The sequence below is a fragment of the Primulina huaijiensis genome, chromosome 2 (assembly GCF_012295235.1).
Source record: "Primulina huaijiensis isolate GDHJ02 chromosome 2, ASM1229523v2, whole genome shotgun sequence".
Lineage (NCBI taxonomy): Eukaryota > Viridiplantae > Streptophyta > Magnoliopsida > Lamiales > Gesneriaceae > Primulina > Primulina huaijiensis.
Genome location: NC_133307.1, coordinates 1,931,967 through 1,950,063, shown reverse-complemented (window position 1 = coordinate 1,950,063; position 18,097 = coordinate 1,931,967). Strand labels below are relative to the sequence as shown.

Sequence of the window (18,097 nt, the reverse complement as noted above, 5' to 3'; positions counted from 1 at the left end):
TGATAAACGGGCCCGACAAACTTTTAAAAACTATAAATTATAATTATAATAAATAAATAAATAGAGAAGAAATTTCTAGAAATGAGCTTGATTCTAATCCTAAAATGAATTGACCCGAAAAGTTTATTAATTGAATTATTTTAATTCATAAGATGTTTCATATTATAATATAACAACTTTAAAATTTCGATGATAAATCTGATTTTATTTCAAATATTTATATTAAAAAATTGGAATATTTTTGTTTGAAAATAATAAATTGATTCTAATCCACGGATTTAATCGACATGTGAAGTTGAATTTGTTCATGGAGAGTTGTTTCTAAGTGCAAATTATGGCCACAAAAATAGATATGTGTGTGTGTGTGTGTGTGTATAACAACAAATAATGGTGATTGTGGCTTGGAGCAATGAACAAGTTTGGTACCAAGTGGGATATTGTCATCTATAATCACGAGGTTGAGTGCTGTATGATGATGATTGAAACTGTGATACACTTGTCCCACATCAAAAAAATCAAAGATTTAAAATGAGTTTATAATGACTTACAATGGACTTCTATAGCAACTTGGGTTAATCATTTTCGTAAACCGAGGACGAATACGAAGTAGTTGCTATAGGGGCTCATTGTGCAATCACGCAGGCGCGGGGCCGGGCTCGGGGCGTGACAGAAACGTTCAATACTCGTTTTTCTTAAAAAAATATTAGAATTTTTTTTTCTAATTTATTTGGCCGAAACACTAAATTAAACATTTAAAATATGAATATTTTGGATTATAATTAAAAATAATTATTTAATAAAAATATTTTCTCTTATATGGTCTTCGATCTCCGTTCATCAATCGCTTATGTGTTCTAACAGAAAAATCTTATTTTAAATATGTAATCATGCACACCATAATTAATTTATGTTATTAAAACTATTTAATTAGTCATTTTTTATTTCTCCTTGATTTGCATGAGTTGGGTTACGTTATCGTATTTTTGGACTTTACAACGATGATGATAGTAATAAATTAATAAATAACAACAATACACTTGTATATATTCTATACTGGTGAAGGTTTCCCCTTTTGGCANTATATTATCAACATTTATCTCAATTGTGTATCTTTCATCTCTTTTTGACAATTCTAATCTCTTTTTACGAAAGTTGATGTGATTTTTGTATCAACACCACCTTAAAATTAAATTCAAATCACCTTCAGCTCCACATCGACTTCCATCAACCCCACCTTAAAAATGAATAAAATTATATATATAAAAAACAAATTATACATCGTAATAATACTATAATTTAACAATATAGAGATACAGAATCGTAAAGAAGCAAATATAGAAAACCAATATTTTAATTTTCTCTGCATCATTATTTCGATAAAAAAGGTATTATGATTAATATTTTAGGTTCGAAGTACTCGTTGAAAAACAATAATCATCGACTATATATTCAAGTAGTACAAAAAATGATGCATGAGGTAATTTTTTGTACAGTTTTCTCATGAGTTCGAAGTTTCAGTCCAAGGGAGGTAATATCCTATATCTAAACTTCCTTCATTTACAAAAACATCGGTGTTTTATGGATTAAATGTTATTTTGAATTCGATTTTAAAAATGAAATGGGCTAGATTTGAAAATAGAGCAATGTCTGGACAAAAAAAATGGATTATATGAAAATGTTATGCCGTCCACATGGCAAAAGCTCAATGGNTATTATAAAGTCTGAGATCATTATAATAACAATTTTTATATCGAAATTGAGACCTTGGAATTTTCCTAATTGGATTATTGGAGGGGCATATCATGCGAATCAAAATCCGAGAAAGGTGGCTGAAATTCAGTGCTGGAAAAATATCGAAATTCACGTGTGTTTGAAAGTGTTACAAGTACAACCAAAAAAAAATGTCTATTAATTCAAATAAGTTGATTAATGGATTCCTATCAACTTTTAAATCTATATTTAAAAAAAATCAGAGAATAAATTTCTAGAAATTGACTTGGCTATAGTATTAAAACGAATCGAACCCAAAATTTTGAAGAATTTAGTTAGTTTACTTCGGGATTTAAGCTGCATACCTAAGATATCAACTTTAAAATTTTACGAAAAATCGGATTTTTTTCGAAGCGATTATTTTTTTTTAAAAAATTTGATATCGTTTGCATTCGAAAAGTTAAATAAGAGATCGATTCCGATCCATGAGTTAAATCAACATGTGAAAGTTGAATTTGTGTATGGTCAGTAAAGTCGATGTACATGGGTGGTTAACTTGGAGCCACTAAACAAATAATCCGGCACCAATTTGAATTGAAATAAACAGGATGTGAATACCTGTATAATTATTACTAATTAATAAGGTAAGCGGAAATCGAATCGAATCGAATCGAATTGCTGCATGGGTTTCCAGTTGATCGATCATAGTTTGAATTTGTTTTAAAATAATCAAAACGAAAAAAATCGATTTGGTTCAAAGTTTGAATGAAAAATATAAACCAAACCGATTTCATGAATATATAATATTTTTAACTTTAGAAAATTTTTGTTTTTTGTTTTTGTGATAACTCAATGTTTAATTATTTTTAATTCTTGAATCTATTTATTTTTTATAGTATTCTGTATAAGTGGGATCTATGTATATCTTTTCCCAAGAGAACCCACCCCGCATGTCAAATAATTTAAGGTAACTGGATGCCGAATGAGGGTGGTGTAATTCTAGCCACTAGAAAAAATCCTACAAAATCTAGGCGTTTAATGGATCGGGCATGAAGCAAAAGTTGGTTCGGTGCTAGCCTCAAGATAGTGCTATGAGGAAGTATTTGATACTATGATTCTTGAACGAGATTTCAAGATTTTGAACATATGAGTATGTACATTTGAAGAAGACTTAAAAAATTTGATAAGTACTACTCATATCAACAAATTACATCTTTTTTTCGGGGCTCATCACATAAAAATTCAAAATTAAGGTGTTTGACTTTGGACAATTATGAGATAGGTGACTACCTATGAAGGTTCTCAAGGTGCGTATGATTGAAGACATAAGAACTATAGAAAGACTCGTGTACATTGGCGACATTCGTCGAATATGAGGCGTTACAGAGTCGTGCTTTCGTTGAGAGGCGGTCGCCAGCAGGAACACGAAAAATAATTGCTATGCTGGCCAAAGCACTACGTGACGTGCGATCTAGCTCTTAAACCTACGGAGCAAAGTGTTACATGCACGGGAGCCACTTCTTGAACCCATAGGAACAACCTCTAGATTCTCAATACTGATGGATCGAATAAGATTCCAAGACTGTGCATGTATAAGTTTGTACAGTTGATGAATACTTAAAAGATTTGATAAGTACTATTCATGTCATCAAAGTGCATCTTTTTTCGTGAGCTCATCATATAAAAACTCTAAAGTTAATCGTGCTTGAATTGAGACAATTATGAGATGAGTGACTCCTTGTGAAGTTTCTCAGGGTTTGTGTCAGTGAGGAAATAAGCATACTAGAAAGACCCGTGTTGGTACATTGGAGATAGTCATCGAATATGAGACGTTACATATATAATATTTTTTACTATATGCAGTCCACAAAAAAAGGTGTAAACCACACGTTATGTGTATACATAGATCAAGAGGACAATATTCTCATATCACACTGCATTGTTATTTTGAGTCCCGATTTGAAAAAGAAATTGAGCTACTTTGAATTAGATTTGAGATGGGGTCATATTTGAAGATAAGCAAACACCATAGCTACTTATATATTGTAATTGTTGGAAAAATGAAACATATGTTTGCGCAAAGGTCATAAATTTCGAGTGATAAGCTGGGAAAACAGATTGAATTCAAGCTATCGTAAGGGTATTATCCTAATATTTGATCTAATGACTTGTGTTTTTGTTAGTTGTATCACATTAGTTGAATAAAATATCTAGGAGTTGCATATATGTATTTGAACAATCATCTTTTTTTGAGCTAACTTTTGAGGTTGAGTTAAGTCCAAGTCTCAATCTCAACAGTTTTGTAATATTAGCTCCATAAATATTAACATTACTCATGTGTTAAGATATGTACACTTGGATATATATAATCAGGTACTACACTAAGGCTAGCATCTCATCAACCAGGCAAACTGAAAGAAATATCGAATCAGACAACGGCATAAATACCATGTATTATCTAGTGTTTATCATAATATACATCTTTATTTATTATAAAACTAGTATTTATCCTAATAAATGCTTCTTTTAAAAAAAAACTAAACATACTATTTCATTAATGATCCTAGAGATCAAGTTTTTGACAAAAGAGACAACGAAGAGAGGAATAAAATCAGTATACTCAAAGGAACCACTGTTTTGAAGTGCCTTCTTGGCTAGCTCGTGAGCCACAGTGTTGCTTGGTCGTTTACAGTAATAAATGTTCGCAAACAATAGGAGCTTCCGGTGCAAAATCATAATAAATGCTTTCGGGAAAAAAATAATAAAGGGGGGAAAACACAGAAAGAAACTTCCCAGAAGTCAATATTTTATCTTTACTATCCCACCACCATCTCATAGACAATGTGCTTTTTTAATAATGTTGGGTACCATAGTTGTTTTTCTAGGATAGCATTTGATACGTGATATTTAGAATAATGTATGATTTAACAGATTGAAGTTGTACTAATACTAGGGATGTAAATGAACAAAGTGGCTCGCGAACTATTCGGAGCTCGTCTCAATAAGATGCTAGTTCGAGTTCGTTGGACCATGAGTTTTTGTCTCATGTTGTTATTTTAGTAAAATGTTAGAGATTTAAATGCTATAAATGAGAATTATAACCCTTTTATTCCTCATATCTTAGTTGGTCTTTAGGTCAAGCCTAATAACTAGCTGAGTTTGAGCCTATATATATACTAAACAAGCTGAGCTCGGACCTGATAGTGTTCAGCTAGGCTCGTCTAGTTTATATCCCTAACTATTACCGATAGCTACAGTTTTTGGAAAAATGAGAAGTGTATCATACTACAGATGTGAAATAATTGCTTAACATAAAAATACTATATAATTTTAGAATTGTGTGATTTTAGATTTAAGTGTTGAATGTGGTGTTGTAACACCTAAAACAACATACAGTGGAATAATTTAAAACACAAAATTTTACGTAAATAAATCAAGACGCGAATAATTATGCACAAGTGAACCCACTTATGTGGAGCTTCATGGCAAAAGATTCATTAGAAAAATAGTCAGTCTACACACCAAAAGCATACTGTTGAATAACAAACAACTAATTACCTTAACATTCAAGTGAGCAAATTGCATCCTAAATCTCTATCATCAGAAATAGCCAAACACAATAAATGCAAATTCTGTGAAACCAAAATTCTGTTGAATAAACAAGTCTCTAACAACACTTTAATTAAGTGTTGTCCTCGAATGTCTTTAATATTCTATGACAACACAACAAAGACATGACGAGACTTAATTATTCGATTTTTCCGAAGCAACAAATGCTCTCTTTCTCATTGTCCTCACTTCTTTGCATCATTTATCCTTCAATATATGTAGTATATTAAACCTTGAGATAATTCTTTGAATAGATAGATATCTAAAAAACATGGAAACTATAGTTTTTTTTATGAAATAAACTATTTTAAATATAAAAATTCATATATAGAGTTAATATAAATCTTATCAAAAATAATATTAGTTAAAAAAATCAAAACTCGTGTAAAAAAAAAAGATGATTTGAAAATAAATTCTTTCTATCGTATCAAGGCATGAAACAACATATCATTAATATCCAACATAGTTATGTATTACAAAGGATCTGAGAGATAAAGGACGTAACTCTCTAAATTCTGTTAACTCCCCCATCGGCCCAAAACATGCAACAACGTGAGATGGAATGTACAACTTTACATGCATCTGTTTCCAAAACCTCATAAACAATTTTATTTACATGTACAGATTTTTAATTGAATTACTTTTTTTAAAAAAATTATTAGTCATGATCAAAATGCATTTTTTTAAAAACCAAATAAGGATATTTTATCCATTTATTTAAAATTACTAAATTAATTGTTATGAGAGGTTGACATTTAATATAAGGTATAGTTTGGTACACATGATAAGATAAACGTTTGATATATAATATAAGAATAAGTTAATGATAAATAAGATGTAAGACATTATATTTAATGTTTGGTATGATTTTAATAAGAGTGATTAAATTTATATATTATATTGTTATGACAAAATTACATAATAAATTTTATAATTTCAAAGTTGTTGCTTGAGTTCATATTTCTTATCTGTTCATGCGTCGACAGTGCTTGCATGATTGATTTATTTTTACCTAATTTTATATATTATATAATATGATAATTGAGCCCTTGATTTTGTGAGTCAAGTCAAATATCAATTTTTAAGGTTAATCGGGTGATACTAATAATTTTATTGAGATTTATAAAAATCATTTATATTATTATTTCGAGTTCATTTATATAATTATCATATTATATAAAATATAAAAATAAATAAAAATATTTATTTGATTTTAATTTCTACATACTAACAGAGATTTATAAAAATCATTTATAAGGTTTATGATTTTTATATATTGAGGGTAATTAAGTCATTTGTGGTGTTTTTTATCATTAAATTAAAATTATCACATCTCATAAAAGAGATATTTTATACTTGTATAAAATTATTTATCTTAGGTCCATGATAATATCATGGGTTTTTTAAAAAGATACCAAACGTGGGATAATGAGGATTATTTACCAATCTCTCTCTTATCCAGTGTACCAAACTATACTTAATAGTATATATTAAAAAAAACGCTCATGCAATTTGCAAGGGACGATGGACGAATTTGTACGCTAGCAAACTACATTAATGGAATGATAAAAAGAAAACGAAAAGAAGAAAAAGTTTCTGATGCACAAACGACGACAATTTTTTCCCCTAAAAGATGACTTTCTCTATTAAAATTTAAAACTTTTGAAGGTTATTTTTTGGTCTTTTACCTTTTAATTAATAGTTTATTCACAAAATATATAAAAGTGTTTTTAGTTACTGTTAATACAATTCCCCATGCGATTAAGATATGACACATACTAATGATAACAATTAACCGAGAAATACAATGACAAACATTATGTAATGAATGTCAAGACTCTAAACCGAGCGTCATGGTTCCAACCAAAAGTCGGTGTAGCACTTTTTCTCACGTACGCGAAAAGAATTTTGCACAATCGATCATTTACGAGTCATCGTGAATTCTCATTTTCGAACCAAAGTCACGTTGTTCGGATGAAACATATGCTTGGAATTAACCCGAGTTTCGTTTGACTCACTTTTTCGAGTCGAAACCGCGTTGTTCAGTGGACTAAAAATCCAATATATTGACGGTTATCCAAGACTCCAACAACATATTCGCTCAATCATAGTAGTAAATCAATAAATTATTTCACCTGCATATAAAAGTGAATCCGGGACCGTCTGATGAAGTAGCAGGCTTTCCCGAACTGCACTATTTTTGTAAAGTCTCCTGTAGTCGCATCAGTTTTGTAAAATTGTATTATTATTTTTGAAAAAGCCAAAGGCCAAAAGGCTATAATTAAAAAAAATCGGTAGTAAACCTCACATTTTCTACTTATTTTTTTTTGGCTTTCTTTAGTACTCCAAATGTCTTGAAAATCCCAGCCGATCTTACCCAGAATGTGTATTTTCGAAATATTTTTCAACTTTTTTTAGTCGCTGGAAACGGCTACTACCGACGACACATTGATCATCGGCCGACATTGCTATAAACTAGGGAATATGATAGAAAAAATTTCTTTATCTATATCTATATCTAAAAACAGAAACATCGCATAAGGTTATGAAATAAAAGCATGAACATTAAACCTGCAATGAAAATTCTAATTAGAATATCCACACATTTTGACTTGGTTTCAAATTTTTCTGGAGAATTTGGCTTTTGAGTTTTCAACACCTCATGTTCCTAAGGCTGTATGGATAGTTGAAGAGTATCGATAATTTTTGGCTCAAAGTTTGGAAGATTTTAGATAGAATTTACTGATTTTCTCCTATATTACACTCATTTTGCACTATAATTGCTTATGACTCACAAAATTTGCAGCCTATAATGATGAGTTTGAGATGTTTTTATATTCTGAAATGCATGAGAAAAGTTTCCAATTCTTGAAAAGTGTTGTGGTAGGTTTTGACACATAATTGCTATTTATATTTAATAAATTATGCATGTATTTATCTTGTTTTTTCATTGGTTGTTTATTATACTAGTATATCATGAATATGTATTTTTATATATGTGTATATCTATCTATATTTATTTAATTAATTAATGATTTACATATTCATTTATTTATTATGTTTATTTATTAGTATTATTCTAATTGATTTTATTTCCGATATACATGTATATATATGTGTGTGCTAGCGCGCGTTTTACATTGTTATTTCCATATATGGTAGAACTATAGTTTATCCTAAATTTTATTATGGCTATATGTGTACTTGTAAATTCGGGGTATCACAGAGTTAGGAATTGAATGGGTTCTCTCGAATTTATTTTAAACACATGATTAGCATGTTTTAGACATAAAAAAATGTTAATTGATACACATGAATGTATTGAGTGAGAATTGAAGGAAAGGAGATTGAGAACATTTCCTCGTTTTTCTTTATTGAAAGAATGAATGTTTTACAGCTGTTTATACATGAATACTCATTAACAAACTAACAACCACTTAACTGCTATACTAATTATTAAGTGCTATACTAATTAATAATTAACTGTCTAAGCTTATCTAAGCATTATGTTAAGCTAATACGCCCCCTCAAGATGGACGATATATGTCTTTGATAGCCATCTTGGACATGAGAGCAGATAGTGAAGAGAAAGGAAGTGGTTTCGTGAACATGTCGGCAAGCCGCAAATGTGATCGTACAGGCAGAAGTTTGATTACCCCAGCACCTATCTTTTCCCGCACAAAATGGCAATCGATTTCAATGTGTTTGATGCGTTCATGGAAGATTGGATTGTTAGCGATGTGGATGGCAGCATGGTTGTCACAAAAAATGGTTGTTGGAGAAGACAAAGTAACATGAAAATCTTTTAACAACTGCAATATCCAAACCAGTTCACTGGTGGTTCCTGCCAAAGCTCGGTATTCGGCTTCAGCTGAAGATCGAGAGGTGGTGGTCTGCTTTTTAGCTTTCCAAGAGACAAGAGAATCACCAAGAAAAACGCAAAATCCCGTGACAGAACGACGAGTATCGGGGCAGGATGCCCAATCAGCATCCGAAAAGGCCTTAATCTGAATTGATGAAGAAGCAGAAAAGAAGATTCCTTGGCCAGGAGATGACTTAAGGTACCTGAGTAAGTGGTGAGCTGCTGTCAAATGTGCGGAACGAGGTTGAGCAACAAACTGACTCAACTTATGAACAGCATATGTGATATCAGGGCGTGAGATGGTGAGGTACAAAAGACGACCAATGAGGCGTCTATAAATCGCGGCATCGGCAAGTAAATCGCCTTGACCAGCAGACAGATGCATAGTTGGATCCATGGGAGTGTTTGTGGGCTTGCCAGCAAGAAAACCAGTGTCTTCCAAGAGTTGCAGTGTGTACTGTCGTTGACAAAGGGAGATTCCTTTCTTGGAACGAGCAATCTCCAAGCCTAAGAAGTACTTTAGTGGGCCTAAGTCCTTCGATTTAAATTGAGTTTTGAGGAATACCTTGAGAGAATTTATAACATGCTGAGACGGGCCAACGATGATAATATCATCGACATATACTAATAATGCGATGAAAGAGGAGTCTGCGCCTTTGGTGAACAAAGTGTAATCTGATTTGGATTGAGTGAATCCAAAGGTGAGTAGAGAGTGAGAGAACTTTGAATACCACTGTCGAGAGGCTTGTTTGAGGCCATATAAAGACTTATTAAGCTTGCAAACCAAGGGGTGATTTGGGGCAGATTTTGAATTTGGTGCCTTTGCATAGCCTAGTGGCAAATCCATATATACTTCGTCAAACAAATCACCATTGAGAAACGCATTATTAACATCGAGCTGGACCAAGTGCCAATCATTGATAGCAGCAAGAGCAAGAAGAATCTTGACAGTAGCAAGTTTTGCAACGGGTGAGAATGTTTCAAAGAAATCAACACCCTCTTGTTGAGTGTATCCTTTTGCCACTAGACGAGCTTTGTAACGGTCAACCGAACCATTGGGTGCATACTTGGTTTTGAAAACCCAACGACATCCAATGGTATGTTTTCCCTGAGGTAGTGGTACAACGAACCATGTGCAATTGTCTTCTAAGGCCGATAGTTCATCCTTCATAGCATTCCTCCACTGGGGACATTGCACAGCCTCATGATAAAACTTTGGTTCGAATTGTGCAGAGACATTGAGTGCAAATGCTTTATGCTGTTGTGACAGAAGGTTGTATGATAGATGCTTCCTTAAAGGGTATAGAACTGAGGACTCAGAATTTGGAGTTTGCATCAACAAATTACAGTGATAGTCTCGAAGGTATGACAGGGGCTGAGGAATCCTTGAAGAAGTTCGAACGTGTACATTAACTTGTGGGGATTGAGACTCAGATTGGGTGGAAGGATTCCCAGCTGTAGAGATTTGAGGATCCTCATCTATATTCATAGTTGGAGCATTCTGAGATGGGCCATCGAATGGAGGAATGTCTTCAAGCACTGACTTGGGCAGCACAAGATCAGGAAATACATATACCAAAGGTTCTGATGTTTCACTCGAATGAAAAGGGAAGATGTTTTCATGAAACATCACATCTCTTGACACAAAAATCTCTGAAGTATGGACATCATACATCTTATAACCCTTCATTCCAGGGGGATATCCAGAAAGACACACGTCCTTGCGCGTGGTTGGAACTTATGTCTAGACGCAAGAAGCGTGGAGGCAAATCCTAGACAACCAAACACCTTGAGGATTGAGTAATCAAATGTGTTCTTGTATAAGAGCTCATAAGGAGTCTTGTGTTTAAGCCATGGAGAAGGAGTTCGATTAATCAAGAACGTCGCTGTAAGAACACATTCTCCCCAAAGTCTGATGGGAACCTTCGATTGAAAATACAGAGATCTCGCCACATTCAGTAGGTGTTGGTGTTTTCTTTCAACTACCGAATTTTGTTCTGGTCTTTGTACACAAGAAAATTGATGTATCATTCCTTTTGTGTGAGCTAGGTCTGTGAATGCCAATTCCTTAGCATTGTCAGTCCTAATGGCCTTAATCTTACTGTAAATTGAGTCTCCACCATAGTATGGAACCGTGAAAAAATTTGCGATGCATTGGACTTGGTTTGCATGAGAAACACCCAAGCAAAACGTGTGCAATCATCCACAAGAGTAAGAAAATATCGTTGATTATGTATGGTTGAGGCATTAAAAGGTCCCCAAATATCACAATGGATCAAATCAAAAGGAGATGCAAACATGTGATGGTTTGAAACAAAAGATAACCTTCTTTGTTTAGCTAAAGGACAAATATAGCATGGTTTGACATTGTCGAAATTAACTTTTTGACAATTAAGTCGACTTTGTAAGCATTCCAAAATCTTGTTGGAAGGATGTCCGAGGCGATTGTGCGATTCTTGAACTGAAACCGTGTTTGTGGGAAATTCAGAGGCCTTGGCTGCTTCTAAAACATATAGATTCTCCACTCTTATACCCTTGCCAATCATCTTCTTGTGAACCAAATTGACGTTGTCTCTCTTCTTGGATGATCATAGAGAAGACTTTGTTGATCGAAGGCAGATGATCAATCAATAGAATCTGACTTCTTACTTGGGAGAAAGACTCATTGAGTCCCATAAAAAATGCTAGCACATAATCCATTTGATGATGCAGCTCGAGTTTCCTAATCCCTTCACAGCAGCTTCCACAAACACATTGAGGTCTGAAATGGTTAAGTTCTTCCCAAATAGTCTTAAGCTTCGTGAAGTATACGCTTACAGATGTTTGGCCCTAACGATGATTGATCAATTCACGCCTTAGTTGAAAAATTCTCGGGCCATTGCTTTGCTGAAATCGATCCTTGAGGTCTTGCCAAATTTCCAAGGCTGATTCCGCAAAAATAATACTTGCTGNGTTTGCATCAACAAATTACAGTGATAGTCTCGAAGGTATGACAGGGGCTGAGGAATCCTTGAAGAAGTTCGAACGTGTACATTAACTTGTGGGGATTGAGACTCAGATTGGGTGGAAGGATTCCCAGCTGTAGAGATTTGAGGATCCTCATCTATATTCATAGTTGGAGCATTCTGAGATGGGCCATCGAATGGAGGAATGTCTTCAAGCACTGACTTGGGCAGCACAAGATCAGGAAATACATATACCAAAGGTTCTGATGTTTCACTCGAATGAAAAGGGAAGATGTTTTCATGAAACATCACATCTCTTGACACAAAAATCTCTGAAGTATGGACATCATACATCTTATAACCCTTCATTCCAGGGGGATATCCAGAAAGACACACGTCCTTGCGCGTGGTTGGAACTTATGTCTAGACGCAAGAAGCGTGGAGGCAAATCCTAGACAACCAAACACCTTGAGGATTGAGTAATCAAATGTGTTCTTGTATAAGAGCTCATAAGAAGTCTTGTGTTTAAGCCATGGAGAAGGAGTTCGATTAATCAAGAACGTCGCTGTTAGAACACATTCTCCCCAAAGTCTGATGGGAACCTTCGATTGAAAATACAGAGATCTCGCCACATTCAGTAGGTGTTGGTGTTTTCTTTCAACTACCGAATTTTGTTTTGGTCTTTGTACACAAGAAAATTGATATATCATTCCTTTTGTGTGAGCTAGGTCTGTGAATGCCAATTCCTTAGCATTGTCAGTCCTAATGGCCTTAATCTTACTGTAAATTGAGTCTCCACCATAGTATGGAACCGTGAAAAAATTTGCGATGCATTGGACTTGGTTTGCATGAGAAACACCCAAGCAAAACGTGTGCAATCATCCACAAGAGTAAGAAAATATCGTTGATTATGTATGGTTGAGGCATTAAAAGGTCCCCAAATATCACAATGGATCAAATCAAAAGGAGATGCAAACATGTGATGGTTTGAAACAAAAGATAACCTTCTTTGTTTAGCTAAAGGACAAATATAGCATGGTTTGACATTGTCGAAATTAACCTTTTGACAATTAAGTCGACTTTGTAAGCATTCCAAAATCTTGTTGGAAGGATGTCCGAGGCGATTGTGCCATTCTTGAACTGAAACCGTGTTTGTGGGAAATTCAGAGGCCTTGGCTGCTTCTAAAACATATAGATTCTCCACTCTTATACCCTTGCCAATCATCTTCTTGTGAACCAAATTGACGTTGTCTCTCTTCTTGGATGATCATAGAGAAGACTTTGTTGATCGAAGGCAGATGATCAATCAATAGAATCTGACTTCTTACTTGGGAGAAAGACTCATTGAGTCCCATAAAAAATGCTAGCACATAATCCATTTGATGATGCAGCTCGAGTTTCCTAATCCCTTCACAGCAGCTTCCACAAACACATTGAGGTCTGAAATGGTTAAGTTCTTCCCAAATAGTCTTAAGCTTCGTGAAGTATACGCTTACAGATGTTTGGCCCTAACGATGATTGATCAATTCACGCCTTAGTTGAAAAATTCTCGGGCCATTGCTTTGCTGAAATCGATCCTTGAGGTCTTGCCAAATTTCCAAGGCTGATTCCGCAAAAATAATACTTGCTGATATTTCCTTTGAAACGGAATTGAGTATCCACGAGATCACCATATTGTTGTTTCTTTTCCATGAAGTCAACAAACTTGGATCAGAATTATCAGGCTTGAGGACTGATCCATCTACAAATCCCAGCTTATTTTTTACAGAAAGAGCTATTATCATAGCTCGATACCAGGAGGCAAAGTTATCTCCGGTCAGCAGCTGCGAGACGAGGATGAGTCCTGGATTTTCAGAATGATGTATGTAGTATGAACTCATGGAATCATCAGAATGTGTGATCTCTTGTGCCATTGCAGAAGAAACCCAAGCAAAAGAGCGATTAAATCGATTGGATTCAGGCGGATGAATACAATCAGATTGACGGAGTATGCGAGCGACGAGCACTCTGATTTGATCGGAGATCTTCAATTAAGGGCTGAGCGGTTTGCTCTGATACCATATTGAGTGAGAATTGAAGGAAAGGAGATTGAGAACATTTCCTCGTTTTTCCTTACTGAAAGAATGAATGTTTTACAGCTGTTTATACATGAATACTCATTAACAAACTAACAACCACTTAACTGCTATACTAACTAATAATTAACTGTCTAAGCTTATCTAAGCATTATGTTAAGCTAATAGAATGAGTTAGGAATTGAATGGATTCTCTCGAATTTATTTTAAAACACGCGATTCGTATGGTTTAGAAATAAAACTATATATTCTTGTCACGCATTGGAAATAGGCGCACGCAAGCACGTCTGCACGGTGGACTTCTGTGTAAACTACTTTAAATTTATCGTTGTTTGATAAAATTGATTAACCCAAGTTGTGATAGTCAAATTCTTTATTTACTAATTAGTCAAATTCTCTTCATAATCGGATGTGGGATGATATATACCTTACAATTTTGCGCTTCCATAATTTAGTTAACCCCATTTCATAAACCTTTTTGACAAAATTATCCTTAATTAATGTAATGTAGTAGTAATATTAAACAAAAAATGATGATGAATAACCATAATAATTAATTAAAATAATAATAGTAATATAATTCTTGAATAATTGCTACTTTTGGACGAAAGAATTCATATTAATTAAAAATAAGTCGATGCCATTCGTAATACATATTTATTTTTGCATAATATTTATTTTTGATTCTCCAATTAAAAGATTGAATTAGATTAAAAAAAATTATATTTCTTTCTCATTTATTGTTGTGTAATTAATCATTCACGATTGATAGAAGTACTGAAATGAGTGAGCTCATGAGAAACTCTTGTGTATCAAAATCATAATACTACTGTATGATCTTGTTGACTTAGTGAACCGAAAAAAAGAGCACCTGATCTTAATACATAAGACTCATATCTAACGTAGAAAACGCCACCGAAAAGAAATGATAAAACCAATCTATGTTAGCTAATGCGGGAACACAAACCTTCTCCAGACTGAAGATCCTGACAACACGACTCATCAGCACTCAAGTAAGTGCATCCCTTCATATCCACTCATCAATTAAAATGAGACTTTAAACTATCATAAGTATAAAAAATTAAAAAATAAAGCTACACATTTCCTAACAACTACACTTCTGTACTAATTTTAGGAGATTCACCTAAAAATTATGACATCAACAATAAAAATTTATAAATATATTTCAATGGCTTATTACACTTTTAATTTGAGGAAACATATTATTTCATTTCTATATTCCAATCTAGCCCTACTTAACACATCTAGAGCAAATTTGTCAGCAGTTTATGTTTATATATTTAGTTTTGATATGTTGCATAGTAACTATGCATCAATTATATACATTTATGTGAGTATCGATGAAGTGACATTATTTATTTGATATACAANGGTCCATCAATAGGTCGAAATCGAACCACTCCATGAAAACAATCGAGAGTAGCTCGATTGGTTGTCAAGACATACATGCCAACAATACAATCAAAGTCATGCATTGGAAGGACAATTACAAGATCTTCTTGATAAGGGATATATTTGACCGAGTGTATCACCTTGGGGAGCTCCAGTTTGATTTGTTCGAAAGAAAGATGGTACTATGCGAATGTGTATCGACTATAGGCAATTGAATCAGGCTACTGTGAAAAATAAATACCCACTTCATCGTATTGATGATTTATTTGATCAGCTTCAGGGCACTTCTGTATACTCTAAGATTGATCTTCGTTCTGACTATCATCAAGTACAAGTTCGAGAAGAAGATGTGCCTAAGACTGCTTTTCGTACCAGGTATGGCCACTATGAATTTTTGATTATGCCTTTCGGTCTCACGAATGCTCCTGCTGTATTTATGGATATAATGAATTGTGTCTTTCGAGATTATCTTGACCGATTCGTTATTGTATTTATCGATGATATTCTTGTATATTCGAAATCGAAAAAGGAGAATGCTGAACATCTGAGACTGGTACTTCAAACTCTTCGTAACAGCCATTTATATGCTAAATTGTCAAAATGTGAATTCTGGATGGATAAAGTGGTATTTTTAGGCCACGTCATTTCTAGACATGGCATATCTGTTGATCCTGCTAAGGTTGAAGCTGTATTGAATGGGCTGTGACATTTGGTATCAGAGCCAGTGTTGAGTGGGCGCCGCACGTTGTGACGCGTTTTAAAGTCGCGAAGCCTCGGGCCAAAGCGGACAATATCATAAGTCTGCTAGACCGTGACATTTGGTATATGTGTGTTTCAAATCAACTTAGAGGCTTTAAATTTACGTATACGTGTCACATATCACGGGATTCAATCCCCTCTTTATTCATGTAATTTCCTTCTTTTTTTCCGGACCGTGACTGAATATCTAGGTTACATAAAATATTTTGTTTTAATTTTTTTTTAAAAAAAATCACTAGAAAACAAAATTTGGGATATTATTTTTGAAATTTATGTAGTTGGCGACAAATTAATGTTGTTGATATATTTACGTCAAAAATTTGTCCGTACACGTGTAACATAGTCGCCACTCGGTGATATTTCATGGTTACTAGCAACCTATACATCCCCATCTACGATTTTTGTGGATATATATTTTTCATGATTTTATTATATATATATATATATATATATATATAAATTGGTTACTATATAGTTTAAATCAACACGTAGGCCACACTCCACACGTGATTCACTTCCCATTGCCTAATATTTGGGCAGAAAAGATTAATAATTTTGACTTTTGTAACCTTTTTTTTTGTATTTTAGTTTCCAACTTGAACGTTGAGAAAAGATCTCTCATAAGAAAATTGGCTCGAGATTTCTTGTAAAAACACTAGCAATGTTCAGTTCATAATGAAAACATTTTCATCATGTATTATTCTTCTTATGCACATTAAAGAAGGAGTCGTATGAGATGAAAATCACATTACCGTATGGAAAAAGAATTTGAAAATTTGACTATTGTATAAATTATTATTATTATTATTATTATTATTATTATTATTAATTTATTTGTAGTTTAAAATATGAGTATGTCTCGTGCGATACAATCTCACAGATTTATATCCGAGAAACGAGTCGATTTGATCCGATCTATATTTGGAATGAAAATTAATATTTTTGACATAAAAAAATATTAATTTCATGTATTTGGTTGCATAGAATATTTATATAATAAAATTGACGCGTGAGACGTAGTTTTTATGTTAAAAAATATTTTTGTTCTTGTTCCTCCAATCGAATTCGTTCGCCGGATTTATTAACTTTTTTGCAATATTTGGTGGCTTGCATGCATTAATATTATATAACAAAAAAATTGAATTAATTAATAGCAAATATGCATTTAATGCAAAGCCATTGTTTAATACCCTTTGTAGCTTCGATCTTCCCCGTTTTATTGGACACTTAATTAGTATCCATTTTAAACTAATCTATTATCAACAAGACAGGTGATGCTTAGTTTTATTTTGAAATTTAAATAGATTTTTTATTCACAAAAAATTATATGAGACGGTTTCACATATCAATTTTGTGATACAGATATTTTATTTAAGTCATCTATAAAAAAAATGATACTTTTTATGTCAAAAATATTATTTTTATTGTCAATATTGGTAGGACTGATTCGTCTCACGAATACAGATCCGTGAGATTGTCTCATAAGAAATTTATTCATTTTTTTCTATTTCCAAAGTGATGAGTGAAGTGTTTTGGAGAAATAATTTAACAGAATATTTGGGAAAAATAATATATTATTTACTTCTTTTTTTTAAAAATTTGTTTTTAACATTTATTAACACTCCAAAATCGCTTCTGCGTTTTTTTTTAATTTAATAAAAGCACTTTGAATAACTGAACTTTTTTATGTTGTTTTTAAGCTACAAGTTTATATATCAAAAGTC

At 33.2% G+C, this 18,097-nt stretch overlaps 1 protein-coding gene across 1 annotated transcript; it reads right to left on the bottom strand.

Annotated features, from left to right (window-relative positions):
- Positions 1-13,289: 13,289 nt before the first annotated feature.
- On the bottom strand, positions 13,290-14,039 carry LOC140971878 (uncharacterized). The gene is made up of 2 exons (XM_073434409.1): positions 13,797-14,039; positions 13,290-13,634 (listed from the first exon to the last, which is right to left on the bottom strand). The coding sequence occupies exons 1-2, from the start codon at positions 14,037-14,039 to the stop codon at positions 13,290-13,292; spliced, it is 588 nt and encodes a 195-aa protein (XP_073290510.1).
- Positions 14,040-18,097: the final 4,058 nt, after the last annotated feature.